The following is a 17,209-nucleotide window of genomic DNA, read 5'->3' on the forward strand; positions in this document are numbered from 1 at the left end:
GAACAAATGAGAAACAAAGTAATTAATAATAATAATAATCTTTATTTTTATATAGCGCTAACATATTCCGCAGCGCTTTACAATTTGCACACATTATCATCACTGTCCCCTATGGGGCTCACAATCTAAATTCCCTATCAGTATGTCTTTGAAATCAGATCTATCTAATCTATCTATCTATCTATCTATCTAATAAGATCTATCAGTCTGGAAAAAGTGTTAAAGCCGTTTCTAAAGCTTTGGGACTTCAGCGAACCACAGAGAGAACCATTATCCACAAATAGCGAAAATATGGAACAGTGATGAACCTTCCCAGGGGTGGCCGGCTGACCAAAATTACCCCAAGAGCACAGCGACAACTCATCCAAGAGGTCACAAATGACCCCACAACAACATCCAAAGAACTGCAGGCCTCACTTGCCTCAGTTAAGATCAGTGTTCATGACTCCACCATAAGAAAGAGACTGGGCAAAAATGCCCTTCATGGTAGAGATCCAAGACGAAAACCACTGCTGATCAAAAAGAAGATAAAAGTTTGTCTCAGTTTTGCCAGAAAACATCTTGATGATCCCCAAGACTTTTGGGAGAATACTCTCTGGACTGGTGAGACTAAAGTTGAACTTTTTGGAAGTTGTATGTTCCATTACTTCTGGCGTAGAAGAAACAGCAATTCAGGAAATAAAAATCATACCAACAGTAAAATATGGTGGTGGTAGTGTGATGGTCTGGAGCTGTTTTGCTGCTTCAGGACCTGGAAGACTTGCTGTGGTAAATGGAACCATGAATTCTGCTGTCTACCAAAAAAATGTTCGGACATCTGTTCATGACCTCAAGCTGAAGCGCGCTTGTGTTATGCAGCAGGACATTGAACCAAAACACACCAGCAAGTCCACCTCTGAATTACTTAAAGACTTAAGAAAAACAAAATGAAGACTTTGGAGTGGCCTGATTGAGATGCTGTGGCATGACCTTAAAAAGGCGGTTCATGCTCAGAAATCTTCCAATGTGGCTGAATTACAACAATTCTGCAAAGATGAGTGGCCAAAATTCCTCCAGAGCGTTGTAAAAGACTCCTTTCCAGTTATTGCAAATGCTTGATTGCAGTTGTTTCTGCTAAGGGTGGCCCAACCAGTTATTAGGTTTAGGGGGCAATCACTTTTTCACACAGGGCCCTGTAGGTTTGGATTTCTTTTTCCCTTAATAATAACCTTCATTTAAAAATTGTATTTTGTAGTTACTTGTGTTATATTTGTCTAATATTTACATTTGTTTTGTTTTCTGAAAGCTTTTAAGTGTGACAAACATGCAAAGGAATAGGAAATCAGGACGGGGAAAACACAATTTTTTTTTATTTTTTTTTACACAACTGTACACTATTTATCAGGACCGGGCATATCTCAAGCTATATGGCTGCTGTACCTTTAAATTTGTCACTGGTGACTTTTTGGTTATATTCTACGAACAGATAAAGAAGTTCACTTTCAGCCGTAAAATGGCTCCTGATATTGCCAGGGCTTTGACCACCCTGATTTTTGACAGTTTTAATATGCTTTCTCAATGGGGTTCTCCAGGATTAGAGAAAAATGGTTTTGCTCTTTCTCACAGACGATTCCTCATATGGCTACAGGATATGTCTAGTACGGCAGGTCAGCCCTTTTCACTTAAATTGGGGAAGTGCTGCAATACCAGACACCGCCTATAGACAGATGTGGCACTGTGGGGGGAACAAAAAGCAATTTTTTTGTTTGTTTGGTTTTTTTTAGCCCTTTTCTGTCAGCTTGTCAGTTGCACAATGATGGAAAAAGAATGAATTAACACTTTTGTAAACATATTGATATGTTGTGCAGGTCAACTTTTAAGCATAAAATAGTAACAGTATTCTTAAGGGAAGAAAAAGAATGTCCACAACTTGGTGATACGCTGGACAACAGACCAGGAAGAGAGTGGGTTGGGGACCCCTTTAAAGTAGATTGGGTCCTAGAGCTGCGACCCCCATGTATCACACATCTCCAAACACCGTGATCTATTAGCTCGATTGGCTTATCACCAGCAGTGACTGCATGTCTTGTCTTTCTTCCAGGGCATCATGCTGGTGTATGATATCACCAATGAGAAGTCATTTGACAATATTAAAAACTGGATAAGAAATATTGAAGAAGTAAGTGACGTGTTCCCTTTTCTCCGTGCAGGCCATATCGTGACTTTTTAGAAATCTTGTCCGTGCAGTTACTCAGGTTCCCCACAGTGTATAACTTGTATTGATGATGTGTCATGGGAGCTCCTTAGCTGAAAAGCAAGAAAAATCTGTAAGATAATGTCACTTAAAACTTAAGTTTTGAGACAGTAAAATCTGCTTTTGTGATTTTTTTTTTTTTTTTATACAATTTTTCTAATCTATTTGTGCCATCTGTAGAGCCAAGGATTACCTAGTAGAAAGGGGTTAAAAATAGTAATATTGTGCATAACAATGCCCACAATTTCCTTCACTTTCCTGCCAGTTTCTGTACTTGCATTTCCATTTGTATGAACATGTGACCACTGCAGCCAATCACTGCCCCATCCAGACAGGACAATAAATGCAGAAACTGGCTGAGCACCTGGGAAGGGCTGGGACAGGGGTGGCGAGGGATCGGTGAGGTTAAGAATTACTACTACTATTATTATTTTACATTATCCTTGCCTTTTTTTTTAATAGTCCTCCCCCTGTTTGTTATTCAAGGGAATGTCACAATTTTTGTCTGAATTTTATATATTTTTAAAACAAAATTTACTGTTTTGACATTTAAATTTTTTTTCTGTGGGTGCTGGGGGGTTGATGTGTGAATATCGGAGCACGACACTTAAACACCACAAATATGGCAGCCCCAGGGCATAGGAGACTGTGGTCGGTGTCTTGCTGCGTCTCCTGTTTTGTGGCTGCCTCAGATGTGATCGGGGCGCTCGGCTTGCACTGCCCAATTCGCAGTTGTGAGCGGAGCCAGCTGCCATTTTATTGTGGCCCATCTCTGTTCTCTGACCTACAATTTGCTCCTGTCACCGCTCACACAGTGTTCAGCGGTAACAGCAGGTATGGGCATCAGTTTAGCGGCAGTCACACTGTACAACTAATACCAGGCTGCCGAGCTGTCCTTGCCACTGGAAGAAGTTACCTCCACAGTCCTGCTCTGACTGATAGCAGGGCTACGACAGTGACTTCTTATAGCGGTGAAAACGGGTCAATTAGTAGTGCAATGTCAGGCAGCCCAACCTGTGCTCCCCACCGCTGTCACCGATTGTGTTCAGTCAGTGTAAAGCGTTATTTTGACGTCAATGATGCGGGGACATCTGAATGAGGCTTTAGTGCTGCATCTGCAAAGCTCCATCAGATCCAGACACTAGGACTGTGGCAGTGACTTCAACCAGCAGTAAATTCACATCACTGAATGTGATCACCTCCATAGCGCTGATACCCCAGTCTGTGCTCATGGGAAACTACTGTCATCTGAGTGCAGCAGTTTCAATGACATGACTGCTCTGCTCAGATCACAGTAATTCACATCAGATATGTGCACATAATCCTATTATGTGAGATCCAGTCTGCACAACTACGTTTATACTATCCTCTGTGATGCAGTCCGCAGAGCCGTGAATGTAATCCTATGAAGTGTGATCCTAACTGCTGAACTATGATTACTGTGATGCGAGAGCTGCGGCCACCACACTGATATAAAAGCTCCCCCAGAACTCTGTATAGCCCAGTGAGCACAAACTAACAGAATTGATGCTGCCAGCGGTCCTCAGTGGCGCTGACCACATCTGTATCAGTCATCAATAAAATGGCGCAGTTCTGTGATACACTTCACACTAAACTTCATTGTGCTTTATCCCCAGAAGGGGAAGTGAGTAGTGACATCAGACACATGGAGCAGGTCCTGCCTGCATTCACTGCAATCATAATGCGAGCAAGCATTACACTAGGCTTTCATGGCAAATGTCAGCAGCTGCTCCCCCTAGTGTTTAAAAGTTGAAACTGTCTACACTTTTTTAAAAATAATTTTCAATATTTTATACCTTTAAACAAAATATATTTTTTTTCTTTAAACCTTGGCTAACCAATCTTTGACGCGGGAAAGTCGCACATTGCGGATTGCGTAGCTATGGCAGTGAATGTAATTAAAACCATTTTTTAATTGCTGTATCTCTTTGGTACTAACCTAAGTGTTACAATTTTCACATCTGGCTATTGTAAAGGAATAATCGCGTGCGGTGTGTTTGCCCCTTCAGCGTCTCTGTGGTCAATTGAGGTATCTGGATTACATATGCTTAATATCTGTGATCAGAATGACCGACAGTAATTGCCATGCTCAGATTTAACAATCGGCACCACAGGTCCACTTCCATGAAGAACGGTTCCACAGCATGTTCAAATCTCATCTGCAAAGCTGGTTTTGTAAAATACAACATTTCCCTCAAAGGAGTTATTGCAGCCAGCACGTTTATTGGCCAGAACCAGCCCCCTTCTCCTCACTTCATTACTGTCTGTCCCAATTCTTTCCCAGCATGCCTCATCTGATGTGGAGCGAATGATCCTGGGCAATAAATGTGACATGAATGATAAGAGACAAGTATCCCGGGAGAGAGGCGAGAAGGTACGGAATTCGTTGACCTTTTCTCGGACCATAGTTTGGTACTGCTGTTTTTGTTTTGTTCCTTAATCCTTTTGTTTTTTTTCTCTCTAAACCCAGCTTGCTATTGATTATGGAATCAAGTTTCTTGAAACCAGTGCGAAATCCAGCATCAATGTGGAAGAGGTAAAAACTGATCCCATGTAAAAAGCTTTGGTTTACTAAAGGGGAAACCTAAGTTTGCTAATGAATGTTTGGTAATCCCTTGTGCACCCGTTCCATCACAAAGTTTTAAACCTCAGAGCCGCTGAGCATAGAAGCCATACGAGGTGTCAAATCATCACATTTCCCATGGCTTCCATGTAGCTTTTTTTTTTTTTTTTCTTTTTCACATATATAGCATGGTTTTTGGATGACATGCTTCCTGCTCATGGCCACAAGAACCTGCCAAATTGTATAGTCTTTATAGGGTGTTGGACAGCCATTATGGGTAATCCTCGATGCTGCATTCCCAGCTCTTGCATTGGATTACTTTTATACTTGGGCACTGTGTGGTGCTACATTTGTCAGAAAAGGATGTGTAGCGGGGGAGAAAAGCGTCCAAACTGTAGGAAATGCAGAGCGTATTGGCTATGCTGCAGTAGAGGTTATACAGCAAGGAGAGAATGGGAGGGTGAGTGACACCCTGTGTATCATATAAGCAGACAGAGGAGAGAACTCTGCAGAATGCATGTGTAGAGGGGAAATTGCAAAATCCTCAGCATCACTGTCAGCTAAGACTAGACAAAAGGAGGAATCGCTCCAGGAATGAAGCTGTGCTGTTATATAGGCTATGATATCTTGGGCTCGCTGACCTCTCATCCAGCAGGTATTACTGGGAGGGACACTATCAATGAGAGAAGTCTGAAACTAAGGGTGCCTGTAGACACGCATATGAAAAATTGTCCAAGTCTCATCTAGAAAACTCAACTCAGGCTTTTTTTTTTTTTTTTTTTTTTTTTATATTCCCCACACCCATAGACTTGAATGTGTGAGTCTCATATGATACTGGTTGAAAGTAGTGCATGCTGTGTTTTTTTTTTTTTTTTTTTTTTCCTTTCCCCTCACTGACACTTGGACCGGCAAAAAAAAAAAAAAAAAAATCATTAATCTGGACAGCATGATTTATACGCTTGTCTTCATGAGCCCTAAGCGTTCGTTGAAAATGGCATGAAGGCTTTGCTAAAATGAATGAAAGAATAGAGATTACATAATAAAATTGACTGCAATGTTAACCACTAAAGATGGCCATAGCTTTTTGTGAACTATAAATCCCACCTTACCGTCACACAGCCAGGAGAGAGGGGTCATAGTGGGAACCAAAGTGCAGACTGTTATGACCCCAATGGCAAAGGGTCTCAGAAATAAATACCAAGTCTGCAAACACAAAAAACCAGCTCATAGGGCAGTGGTAACTGGGCTGACCGTATATCTAATCCTAGCATCACAAATAGCAGCAGCCGGGGAACGTGCCTACGTTGGTTCTAGACGTCTCGCGCCAGCCGGAGAACTAACTAACCCTAGAAGGGAAAAGATAGACCTTTCTTGCCTCCAGAGAAAAGACCCCAAAAGTTGGATACAAGCCCCCAACAAATAATAACGGTGAGGTAAGAAGAAAAGACAAACGTAAGAATGAACTAGGTATTTAGCAAAGAGAGGCCCACTGACTAATAGCAGAATATAGTAAGATGACTTATACGGTCAGCAAAAACCCTATCAAAATTTCCACGCTGGATATTCAAGAACCCCCGAACCGTCTAACGGCCCGGGGGGAGAATACCAGCCCCCTAGAGCTTCCAGCAAAATCAGGAATCACATTTAGTACAAGCTGGACAAAAAATAAGAGCAATACAAGTAACCAAAAAACAAGGAAGCAGGACTTAGCTTAATTTTGCAAAAACCAGGACCAGCAGACAGGAGCAAACAGAAAGGACTGATTACAACGATGCCAGGCACCAGACTGAGAATTCAGGAAGTTCAAATAGCAACACCCCTGGACTAACGACCCAGGTGGGTGCCAAACTGAGGAAAAACAATCCCAGAGTCATATCACTAGTGACCACAAGAGGGAGCCAAAAAAGTCTTAATTCACAACAGTACCCCCCCTCTAAGGAGGGGTCACCGAACCCTCACCAAGACCACCAGGGCGATCAGGATGAGCAGCGTGAAAGGCACAAACTAAATCGGCCGCATGCACATCAGAGGCAACCACCCAGGAATTATCCTCCTGACCATAGCCCTTCCACTTGACCAGATACTGAAGCCTCCGCCTGGAGAGACGAGAATCCAAGATCTTCTCCACCACGTACTCCAACTCGCCCTCAACCAACACCGGAGCAGGAGGCTCAACAGAAGGAACCACAGGTACAACGTACCGCCGCAACAAAGACCTATGGAACACGTTGTGAATGGCAAACGACACCGGAAGATCCAAGCGAAAAGACACAGGATTAAGGATTTCCAATGTCTTGTAAGGACCGATGAAGCGAGGCTTAAATTTAGGAGAGGAGACCTTCATAGGAACAAATCGAGAAGACAGCCATACCAAATCCCCAACACGAAGTCGGGGACCCACACCGCGGCGGCGGTTGGCAAAACGCTGAGCCTTCTCCTGTGACAACTTTAAGTTGTCCACCACATGATTCCAAATCTGCTGCAACCTATCCACCACAGAATCTACCCCAGGACAGTCAGAAGGCTCCACATGTCCCGAGGAAAAACGAGGATGGAAACCAGAGTTGCAGAAAAATGGCAAAACCAAAGTAGCGGAACTAGCCCGATTATTAAGGGCAAACTCAGCCAACGGCAAGAAGGTCACCCAATCATCCTGATCTGCAGAAACAAAACACCTCAAATAAGCCTCCAGAGTCTGATTAGTTCGCTCCGTTTGTCCATTAGTTTGAGGATGAAAGGCAGACGAAAACGACAAATCAATGCCCATCTTAGCACAAAAGGATCGCCAGAACCTGGAAACAAACTGGGATCCTCTGTCAGACACGATATTCTCAGGAATGCCGTGTAAACGAACCACATTCTGAAAGAACAAAGGAACCAGATCGGAAGAGGAAGGCAGCTTAGGCAAAGATACCAAATGGACCATCTTGGAAAAGCGATCACATACCACCCAGATGACAGACATGCCCTGAGACACCGGAAGATCTGAAATGAAATCCATGGATATGTGTGTCCAAGGCCTCTTCGGGACAGGCAAGGGCAAGAGCAACCCGCTGGCACGAGAACAGCAAGGCTTAGCTCGAGCACAAGTCCCACAGGACTGCACAAATGACCGCACATCCCGTGACAAGGAAGGCCACCAAAAGGACCTAGCCACCAAATCTCTGGTGCCAAAAATTCCCGGATGCCCTGCCAACACCGAGGAATGAACCTCGGAAATGACTCTGCTGGTCCACTTATCAGGAACAAACAGTCTGTCAGGTGGACAAGAGTCAGGTCTACCAGCCTGAAATCTCTGCAACACACGTCGTAAATCCGGAGAAATGGCTGACAAGATTACTCCCTCTTTAAGAATACCAACTGGTTCTGCGACTCCAGGAGAGTCAAGCACAAAGCTCCTTGAAAGAGCATCAGCCTTCACATTCTTTGAACCTGGTAAATACGAGACCACAAAGTCAAAACGGGAGAAAAACAATGACCAACGGGCCTGTCTAGGATTCAGGCGTTTAGCAGACTCGAGATACATCAGATTTTTGTGATCAGTCAAGACCACCACACGATGCTTAGCACCCTCGAGCCAATGACGCCACTCCTCAAATGCCCACTTCATGGCCAGCAACTCCCGATTGCCAACATCATAATTCCGCTCAGCAGGCGAAAACTTCCTAGAGAAAAAAGCACATGGTCTCATTACAGAGCAACCAGGGCCTCTCTGCGACAAAACGGCCCCTACCCCAATCTCAGAAGCATCCACTGAAAGGGAAGTGAGACATCAGGCTGGCACAAAACAGGCGCTGAAGTAAACCGGCGCTTCAACTCTTGGAAAGCTTCCACGGCTGCAGGAGCCCAGTTAGCAACATCAGAACCTTTCTTGGTCATATCCGTCAAAGGTTTAACAACGCTGGAAAAATTAGCGATAAAACAACGGTAGAAGTTAGCAAAACCCAAGAACTTCTGAAGACTCTTAACTGACGTGGGTTGAGTCCAATCATGAATAGCTCGGACCTTGACTGGGTCCATCTCCACCGCAGAAGGGGAAAAAATAAAACCCAAAAAGGGAATATTCTGTACTCCAAAGAGACACTTTGAGCCCTCACGCAAGACCTGAAACACCATCCTGACCTGCTCTACATGCGAGTCCCAATCATCAGAAAAAAACAGAATATCATCCAGATAAACAATCATAAATTTATCCAGATACTTCCGGAAAATATCATGCATAAAGGACTGAAACACTGAAGGAGCATTAGAGAGCCCAAAAGGCATCACCAAGTACTCAAAATGACCTTCGGGCGTATTAAATGCAGTTTTCCATTCATCTCCTTGCTTAATGCGCACAAGGTTGTACGCACCACGAAGATCTATCTTGGTGAACCACTTGGCACCTTTAATCCGGGCAAACAAGTCCGACAACAGAGGCAAAGGATACTGAAATTTAACCGTGATTTTATTCAGAAGCCGATAGTCAATACAAGGTCTCAAAGATCCGTCCTTCTTGGCCACAAAAAAGAACCCCGCACCAAGAGGGGAAGAGGATGGACGGATATGCCCCTTCTCCAGAGATTCCTTGATATACGAACGCATTGCGGTATGCTCAGGTACAGACAGATTAAATAATCTTCCCTTAGGAAATTTACTACCTGAAATCAAATCTATAGCGCAGTCACAGTCCCTATGAGGAGGCAGAGCACTGGACCTGGACTCGCTGAATACATCCTGAAAGTCAGACAAATACTCAGGAACTTCCGAAGGAGTAGAGGAAGCAATAGACACCGGCGGGGAATCATCATGAATTCCCTGACAGCCCCAACTTGACACAGACATTGCCTTCCAATCCAAGACTGGATTATGGGTCTGTAACCATGGCAGACCCAAAACGACCAAATCATGCATTTTATGCAGAACAAGAAAACGAATCACCTCCCGATGTTCAGGAGTCATGCACATGGTTACCTGTGTCCAAAACTGCGGTTTATTTTCCGCCAATGGCGTAGCATCAATACCTCTAAGAGGGATAGGATTTACCAACGGCTCAAGAACAAAACCACAGCGCTTGGCAAATGACAGATCCATAAGACTCAGGGCAGCACCTGAATCCACAAACGCCATAACAGGGTAGGAAGACAATGAGCAAATTAAAGTCACAGACAAAATAAATTTAGGTTGCAAATTACCAATGGCGACAGGGCGAACAACCCTTGTTAGGCGTTTAGAGCATGCTGATATAACATGTGTAGAATCACCACAGTAAAAACACAACCCATTCTGACGTCTATGATTTTTCCGTTCATTTCTAGTCTGAATTCTACCACATTGCATTAAATCAGGTGTTTGTTCAGACAACACCACCAGAGGATTAGCGGCTTTGCGCTCCCGCAAACGCCGGTCAATTTGAATAGCCAGCGCCATGGAATCATTCAGACTTGTAGGAATGGAGAAACCCACCATCACATTCTTAATGGCTTCAGAAAGGCCATTTCTGAAATTTGCGGCCAGAGCACACTCATTCCACTGAGTAAGCACGGACCATTTCCGAAATTTTTGGCAATACACTTCAGCTTCATCCTGGCCCTGAGAAATAGCCAGCAAGGCTTTTTCTGCCTGAATTTCAAGATTGGGTTCCTCGTAAAGCAATCCGAGCGCCAGAAAAAACGCATCAATATTTGCCAATTCCGGATCTTCTGGCGCTAGCGAGAAGGCCCAATCCTGAGGGTCGCCCCGTAAGAAAGAGATAACAATTTTAACTTGCTGAGCTGAGTCTCCAGATGAACGGGGTCTCAGAGATAGAAACAATTTACAATTATTCCTGAAATTCCTAAACTTAAATCGGTCTCCAGAGAACAGTTCAGGAATAGGTATTTTAGGTTCAGACATAGGACTACTGGTAACAAAATCTTGTATGCCCTGCACACGAGCAGCAAGCTGGTCCACACTTGTAATCAAGGTCTGGACATTCATGTCTGCAGCAAGCTCAAGCCACTCAGAGGTAAAGGGGAGGAAGAAAGAGAGGAAAAAAAAAAAAAACCCCTCAGAATTTCCTTTCTTATTATCCCACTTCTGCAATGCATAAACATTCAACTTAGGCCTGGCATACTGTTATGACCCCAATGGCAGAGGGTCTCAGAAATAAATACCAAGTCTGCAAACACAAAAAAACAGCTCATAGGGCAGTGGTAACTGGGCTGACCGTATATCTAATCCTAGCACCACAAATAGCAGCAGCCGGGGAACGTGCCTACGTTGGTTCTAGACGTCTCGCGCCAGCCGGAGAACTAACTAACCCTAGAAGGGAAAAGATAGACCTTTCTTGCCTCCAGAGAAAAGACCCCAAAAGTTGGATACAAGCCCCCAACAAATAATAACGGTGAGGTAAGAAGAAAAGACAAACGTAAGTATGAACTAGGTATTTAGCAAAGAGAGGCCCACTGACTAATAGCAGAATATAGTAAGATGACTTATACGGTCAGCAAAAACCCTATCAAAATTTCCACGCTGGATATTCAAGAACCCCCGAACCGTCTAACGGCCCGGGGGGAGAATACCAGCCCCCTAGAGCTTCCAGCAAAATCAGGAATCACATTTAGTACAAGCTGGACAAAAAATAAGAGCAATACAAGTAACCAAAAAACAAGGAAGCAGGACTTAGCTTAATTTTGCAAAAACCAGGACCAGCAGACAGGAGCAAACAGAAAGGACTGATTACAACGATGCCAGGCACCAGACTGAGAATTCAGGAAGTTCAAATAGCAACACCCCTGGACTAACGACCCAGGTGGGTGCCAAACTGAGGAAAAACAATCCCAGAGTCATATCACTAGTGACCACAAGAGGGAGCCAAAAAAGTCTAATTCACAACAGTACCCCCCCTTTAAGGAGGGGTCACCGAACCCTCACCAAGACCACCAGGGCGATCAGGATGAGCAGCGTGAAAGGCACAAACTAAATCGGCCGCATGCACATCAGAGGCAACCACCCAGGAATTATCCTCCTGACCATAGCCCTTCCACTTGACCAGATACTGAAGCCTCCGCCTGGAGAGACGAGAATCCAAGATCTTCTCCACCACGTACTCCAACTCGCCCTCAACCAACACCGGAGCAGGAGGCTCAACAGAAGGAACCACAGGTACAACGTACCGCCGCAACAAAGACCTATGGAACACGTTGTGAATGGCAAACGACACCGGAAGATCCAAGCGAAAGGACACAGGATTAAGGATTTCCAATATCTTTTAAGGACCGATGAAGCGAGGCTTAAATTTAGGAGAGGAGACCTCTCAGCAGACAGGAGCAATCAGAAAGGACTGATTACAACGATGCCAGGCACCAGACTGAGAATTCAGGAAGTTCAAATAGCAACACCCCTGGACTAACGACCCAGGTGGGTGCCAAACTGAGGAAAAACAATCCCAGAGTCATATCACTAGTGACCACAAGAGGGAGCCAAAAAAGTCTAATTCACAACAGCAGACCAGGTCAGGTTGCTGCCAGGCAGTGGTCTCCGTGCGCCCTGCAGGATGTATCTCCCCGGGCACCTGCTGCACTTCTTGGCCTCTGTGGGCGACCCATCCTCCTTGGAGGTACTGTTCCCCTGTCCGCAGTGACCCTCGGAGGTTTTGGCTGTCTGCCCCAGAGCCTCCTCCCGCACCGCCTGTGTGGATCTGGTGCGGGCTCCGAGCTGTGACTGCTGCTCCATGTGAGACCGGCTGTAGGGGGAATCATGCTGGGTGAACACTGCGCACTGCCGAACTGCTCTTCTACCCCAACCCTGACGCAGAACTCCCCTGCAGCGCTAGTGCTGAGGCGATCACATGCGTGCCCACAGGGAGGGCTCTGAGTGCCCCCTCTAGAACATGTCACAGGTTCCTCATCTCTGCCATATACAGTAAGGTTTCTCTAGTGGCTGCTGCCGGCAGCCCAGCCCAGTGCCATGAATAGCGAGGTCGGAGCACTGTATTATAGAAATACAGGTTTGACACCTCTATAATATTTTTTATAACCGTAAACTGTGTGAAAATGGATGGTAAAAACCATGATGTTCATATTTGGGGTTACTCATTTGCTTTTCATGAAGAAAACCTAACATTTCTATTTTTTTGTGGGGGGGGGGGAGAAGGGGGGTTAGTGGTTTCTATTATTACAATTTGTCATTTATTCTACAAATGATACTGATATACATTTATTTAAAAAAATATATATATATTTTTTTTGCAGGCATTTTTCACCCTTGGTCGCGACATCATGACAAAACTCAACAGAAAAATGGTTTGTATTAAAATAAATATTTTTGTCAAAATGCCCCCAGACTAGCAGAGCTAAGCTCCGTCGCTGGGCTCTTTTTAGTGTCTGTTACAAACTGTCTAGGTTTTTAGTAATGAATAGTGTTGGGGCCCAAGTGCTCGCCACTTGAGTTTGTAGCAAGCACTTCACTTCGAAGCAATAAGGCAATCCCCACATGTTTTTTTTTTTTTTTTGTCCCTATGAAACATGGGGGACGGCGACTCGAGCACCCGTGATACTCTGTGTATTCCTGAGCACCCGATACAAACTTGAGAAGCGAGCTCTTGCGCTCAGCACTACACATAAGGCAATCAGACTAATTTCCTGGATCTAAAGTCCACAATCTAGTGCCAAATGTGCTATTACAATTTTCAAGAAATGCATCCAGGCCGCCATTGCAACGTTGTGTCAGAGTTCCATCGTCTCACTGCTCTTACAGTAAAGAATTGCCATCTGTAATTACGATGAAACTTTGTTTTCCCTAGATGTAGAGGATGCCTAATTGACCGATCTAAGGCCACGTGCACACATTCAGTATTTGGTCAATATTTTACCTCAGTATTTGCAAGCCAAAGCCAGCAGTGGGTGATAAATGCAGAAGTGATGCCCATGTTTTTATTACATTTTTCCTCGGATTGTTCCACTCCTGGTTTCGGCTTAACCCCTTTCTGATGTGGTCCGTAATAATACGTTCCTGGGCTCTGGTAATTATTGACGCTGGACAGATTATTACGGCCGCGATAAACTGCATAATGTCGCCGGAGGGCCCCCCCCCTCAGCACCGGGGACCGCTGAAACTGCCGCGCCATGTCCCCGGAGCCCCGTACAACACCGAGTACCGCTGAAACTGCCACACCATGTCTCTGGAGCCTCGCCCGACTCCTGCTGCCACCAGGGCTGCCAATTTAACCCCCCCCGGATAGCTGAATTCAGGACTGTAAGACGGGCCCTGATTTGACGCATTTTTTTTCCCCCCATTTTCTCTCTGAAAATTGGGTGCATCTTATGGTCCCGCACCGTCTTACAGTTTGAAAAATACGGTATATAAATGAGGTATCGCTGTAATAGCACTGACCCGAAGAATAAGACTGCCTTATCAATTTTACCATACCAGGAATGACATAACCCCCCCCCCCCAAACAAAAATTCCTAAATTGCTGTTTTTTGTTCATTCTGCCAGAGGCCAGACGGAGTCCAGACTAAACCTGCTGCCTCATTATAGTGAATGGATCCCTCAGGGTTTCATCTGAATCACATCACTCAAAGATTTAGATGGAAACCCCAAAGTAAGGGCTCAGCGTAGATGGAAACCCCTAAGTAAGGGCTCAGCGTAGAGCGGCTGATAAATGTGATCCCAGCTTTTGTACTTTCTTTTCCCAGAATGAAAGCAGCACTCCAGGAAGTGGAGGTCCAGTAAAAATTACAGAAAAATCGGCGAAGAAAAGCAGTTTCTTTCGTTGCGTGTTACTTTGATGAACTGAAGCACGCCAATGAGAAGAAGAGATGGACTGTGGCACACCTGATTGAATGGCATCTTGCCACCCTAGGGTGCCGCAAAAGGTCTCTGGGGAAAAATAAACCTGCTGTTTGCTGAAAACGCCCAATATGAGACAGTTGCCGACATGGATTTCTGGAGTGGAAGACTACAATGGGGAGCTTTTTCCTACCTTTGCAACGAACACACAGGAACGAAAAGGCTAATATCAAAATCTAAATTTTCCTCTTTTTATTTAGCTCCATTTTGGCTAAAGGTCATAGTCTTTCTCAAAACCAATTTTATTCTGCCCCCTGTACAGTAGTCACTGATCAAGGCTTCGATGCAATCAGTTTATTACAGATTTCGGTAACTGGAAGAAGCATGGTGGCCTTACTCATGTAACCATTTTCGATCTGCTGTTTGGTGCCTGTGGCCGCTGTAATGTATTGGAACCAAATGTTGGAAGTAACAATGGTGCAGTTTACAATTTTTGTCCAGGGCAAATCTAGCTGCAAATATAACTGTGATGTAGGGTAACTGGCAGATCCCACACATCCGCATTGAGATTTTCTTTAAACTGTTACATGTCTGAAATTTAGCCATAAATATGATGCACATGAATAGTAATGCAGATAGGAAATGTACATTTAATTGATATGAATGTGGATAACCCATCCGGACACTCTCTTGGACCATGCATTTAGCTCTCCTAAGGGGTTAATTATACCTTTCTGGCCATTATCAGATGTGAACGCTGGCATTTCCGCTTCCTCACTTAACCCATTATCCATAATTCCACTCCATGAATTGACTTGCAAACTACCTTCCCAGATGCTAGACTTTAGCTGCCATCCATCATGTCACCCTGCGTGAATGTGAACTGTCATTGTAGTTCTTTCGTCTTCTTTTGGGCAGGTGCTTTCTCCTTGCTTTGTTTCCTTTGAGTAACTAAAAAAATATCAGTATTTGGTATATAGAATAAATTACCAAAATTCTTAGAGGAAATATACCTTATAAAAATATACTTTAACAATATCGGTAACAAAAAAAAGAATTTTTAAATAAAAAATGTGAAACAATACTCTCCTGGCTGAAAAAGTCTACCGACCAATTTCAACACGCTTCAATGGAGATCCTCAAACAGCAAAATGACAAATGGCTGAACGGCTAATGATTCAGTGGGGCATGAAAATTGATAATATATCTACCTCTGTGAGGCCTTAATATGAGCTATCCAGACCTAAAAAACGTTTAGGACCAGGTGGGACAGATATGAGTGAAAAAACTGTACCTCAGTGTGGAACATTTTAAAGTCAATGAAGGTTGTATCGGGCTTCCTATCACCTATACCCTTCCTCCCCATCCTCAGGACCCTTATTTCCTTCTTCCTTCTCTTTTTTAGAGAAAAGACCTGGATGTTATTTTTAGAAGTAACCCTTCATAATGACAATAAAATGATAAATCTATTGTCACATCCTCTATCTGCAACTGAGTTAAGAGTCCTTTTTATAAAGGGTTTTCTTACATCCCCACAAATTATGATGACTTTTAATGGATGAAAAACATCATCCTATCCCCAGGGAAATTTAACAAGGAACTTTGTTTAAAAAACCATGACCGATTTTAAAATGTATGGCACGAGGAGGATCTTCTTAGTGTCCAATTACTGGTGGGTTATTGAATGGAGTACCAGTCCTGGAATCCCCTTATGGATCAATACTAGGAATCCTCCAGGATCAGATCACAAACATGGATATCTTTACTAGGCTAGTAAAGGAAGACCTAAGAAATCTAGGACAGGATGTGAGGTGTTCCATCTTCCAATCTGTCATTTGCAGAGAGAACCCTTGATAACCTTGCAAATAATGATGACTTGATGTATTAAGTGTCAGATGAAGGGGTTAGTCTGGTGATTCTTCATCATCCCCTAAGGAGGTGTCTGGGTATCCTGTAGGACAGATCGATATACGACTGGACCCCACTGACAATTTTGTAAAACGAATTTGAGAGAATGCTTATTGAGGTACTAGATGTTGGACTCCTCTTAAAAAAATGAGATGTTTTCTATGTATCCTAATACCCTATGAGACCTGTTTTTCATTCTCTTCCTAAATTACGTTTAAAATTAATCCTTTAGTGGTTTTAAACTTTTAACTCAAAATAGAAGTGTGTGTATTGATAGTGCTAGGAAAATTTGTTACTGCATTACCATCTTGCAAAGGGGATACTTCTCAATTCTAGTGAAAATTAGAAGGGAATATCCACCTCACTTGCAAAGTCAATGTATTCAAGATACTTTATTGATTGGTACACATCAAATAAGCACTGCAATGGCATGGGATGTGCCTGCGTTTCGCTCTTTTATTCCTCAGACGTACTCTTCTAAGATATACTGCGACGGGTCTTCCTTGATTTGTCGCTAATTGGTTTTTAACTGGTTCATGCTTCTTTGATGTGTACCAGTCAATAAAGTATCTTGAATATATCGACTTTAAGTACGGTGGATATTACCTTCTATCTATGGGGACTACAACCAACTCCTCCAGCACCTCCATTTTATTTTGAGTGCAGACAAATTATTAACTTTTATAGTTGAAATTAGACAATATCGTGATTGTTTGATGTACAGCTAGTAT

The 17,209-nt window shown here is 43.7% G+C and overlaps 1 protein-coding gene across 1 annotated transcript in view; it reads left to right on the forward strand.

Annotated features, from left to right (window-relative positions):
* RAB8B (RAB8B, member RAS oncogene family) overlaps positions 1 to 15,651 on the forward strand; it is a 34,226-nt gene extending 18,575 nt beyond the window's left edge. Inside the window, exons 4-8 of the mRNA XM_077264191.1 lie at positions 2,081 to 2,158; positions 4,539 to 4,628; positions 4,725 to 4,790; positions 13,031 to 13,081; positions 14,477 to 15,651. Of these exons, the coding sequence (XP_077120306.1) occupies positions 2,081 to 2,158; positions 4,539 to 4,628; positions 4,725 to 4,790; positions 13,031 to 13,081; positions 14,477 to 14,569 (378 nt within the window). The 3' untranslated portion in view covers positions 14,570 to 15,651. The remainder of the gene's footprint in view (positions 1 to 2,080; positions 2,159 to 4,538; positions 4,629 to 4,724; positions 4,791 to 13,030; positions 13,082 to 14,476) is intronic.
* The last annotated feature ends 1,558 nt before the right edge of the window (positions 15,652 to 17,209 follow it).

Source organism: Ranitomeya variabilis, chromosome 5, assembly GCF_051348905.1.
Source record: "Ranitomeya variabilis isolate aRanVar5 chromosome 5, aRanVar5.hap1, whole genome shotgun sequence".
NCBI lineage: Eukaryota > Metazoa > Chordata > Amphibia > Anura > Dendrobatidae > Ranitomeya > Ranitomeya variabilis.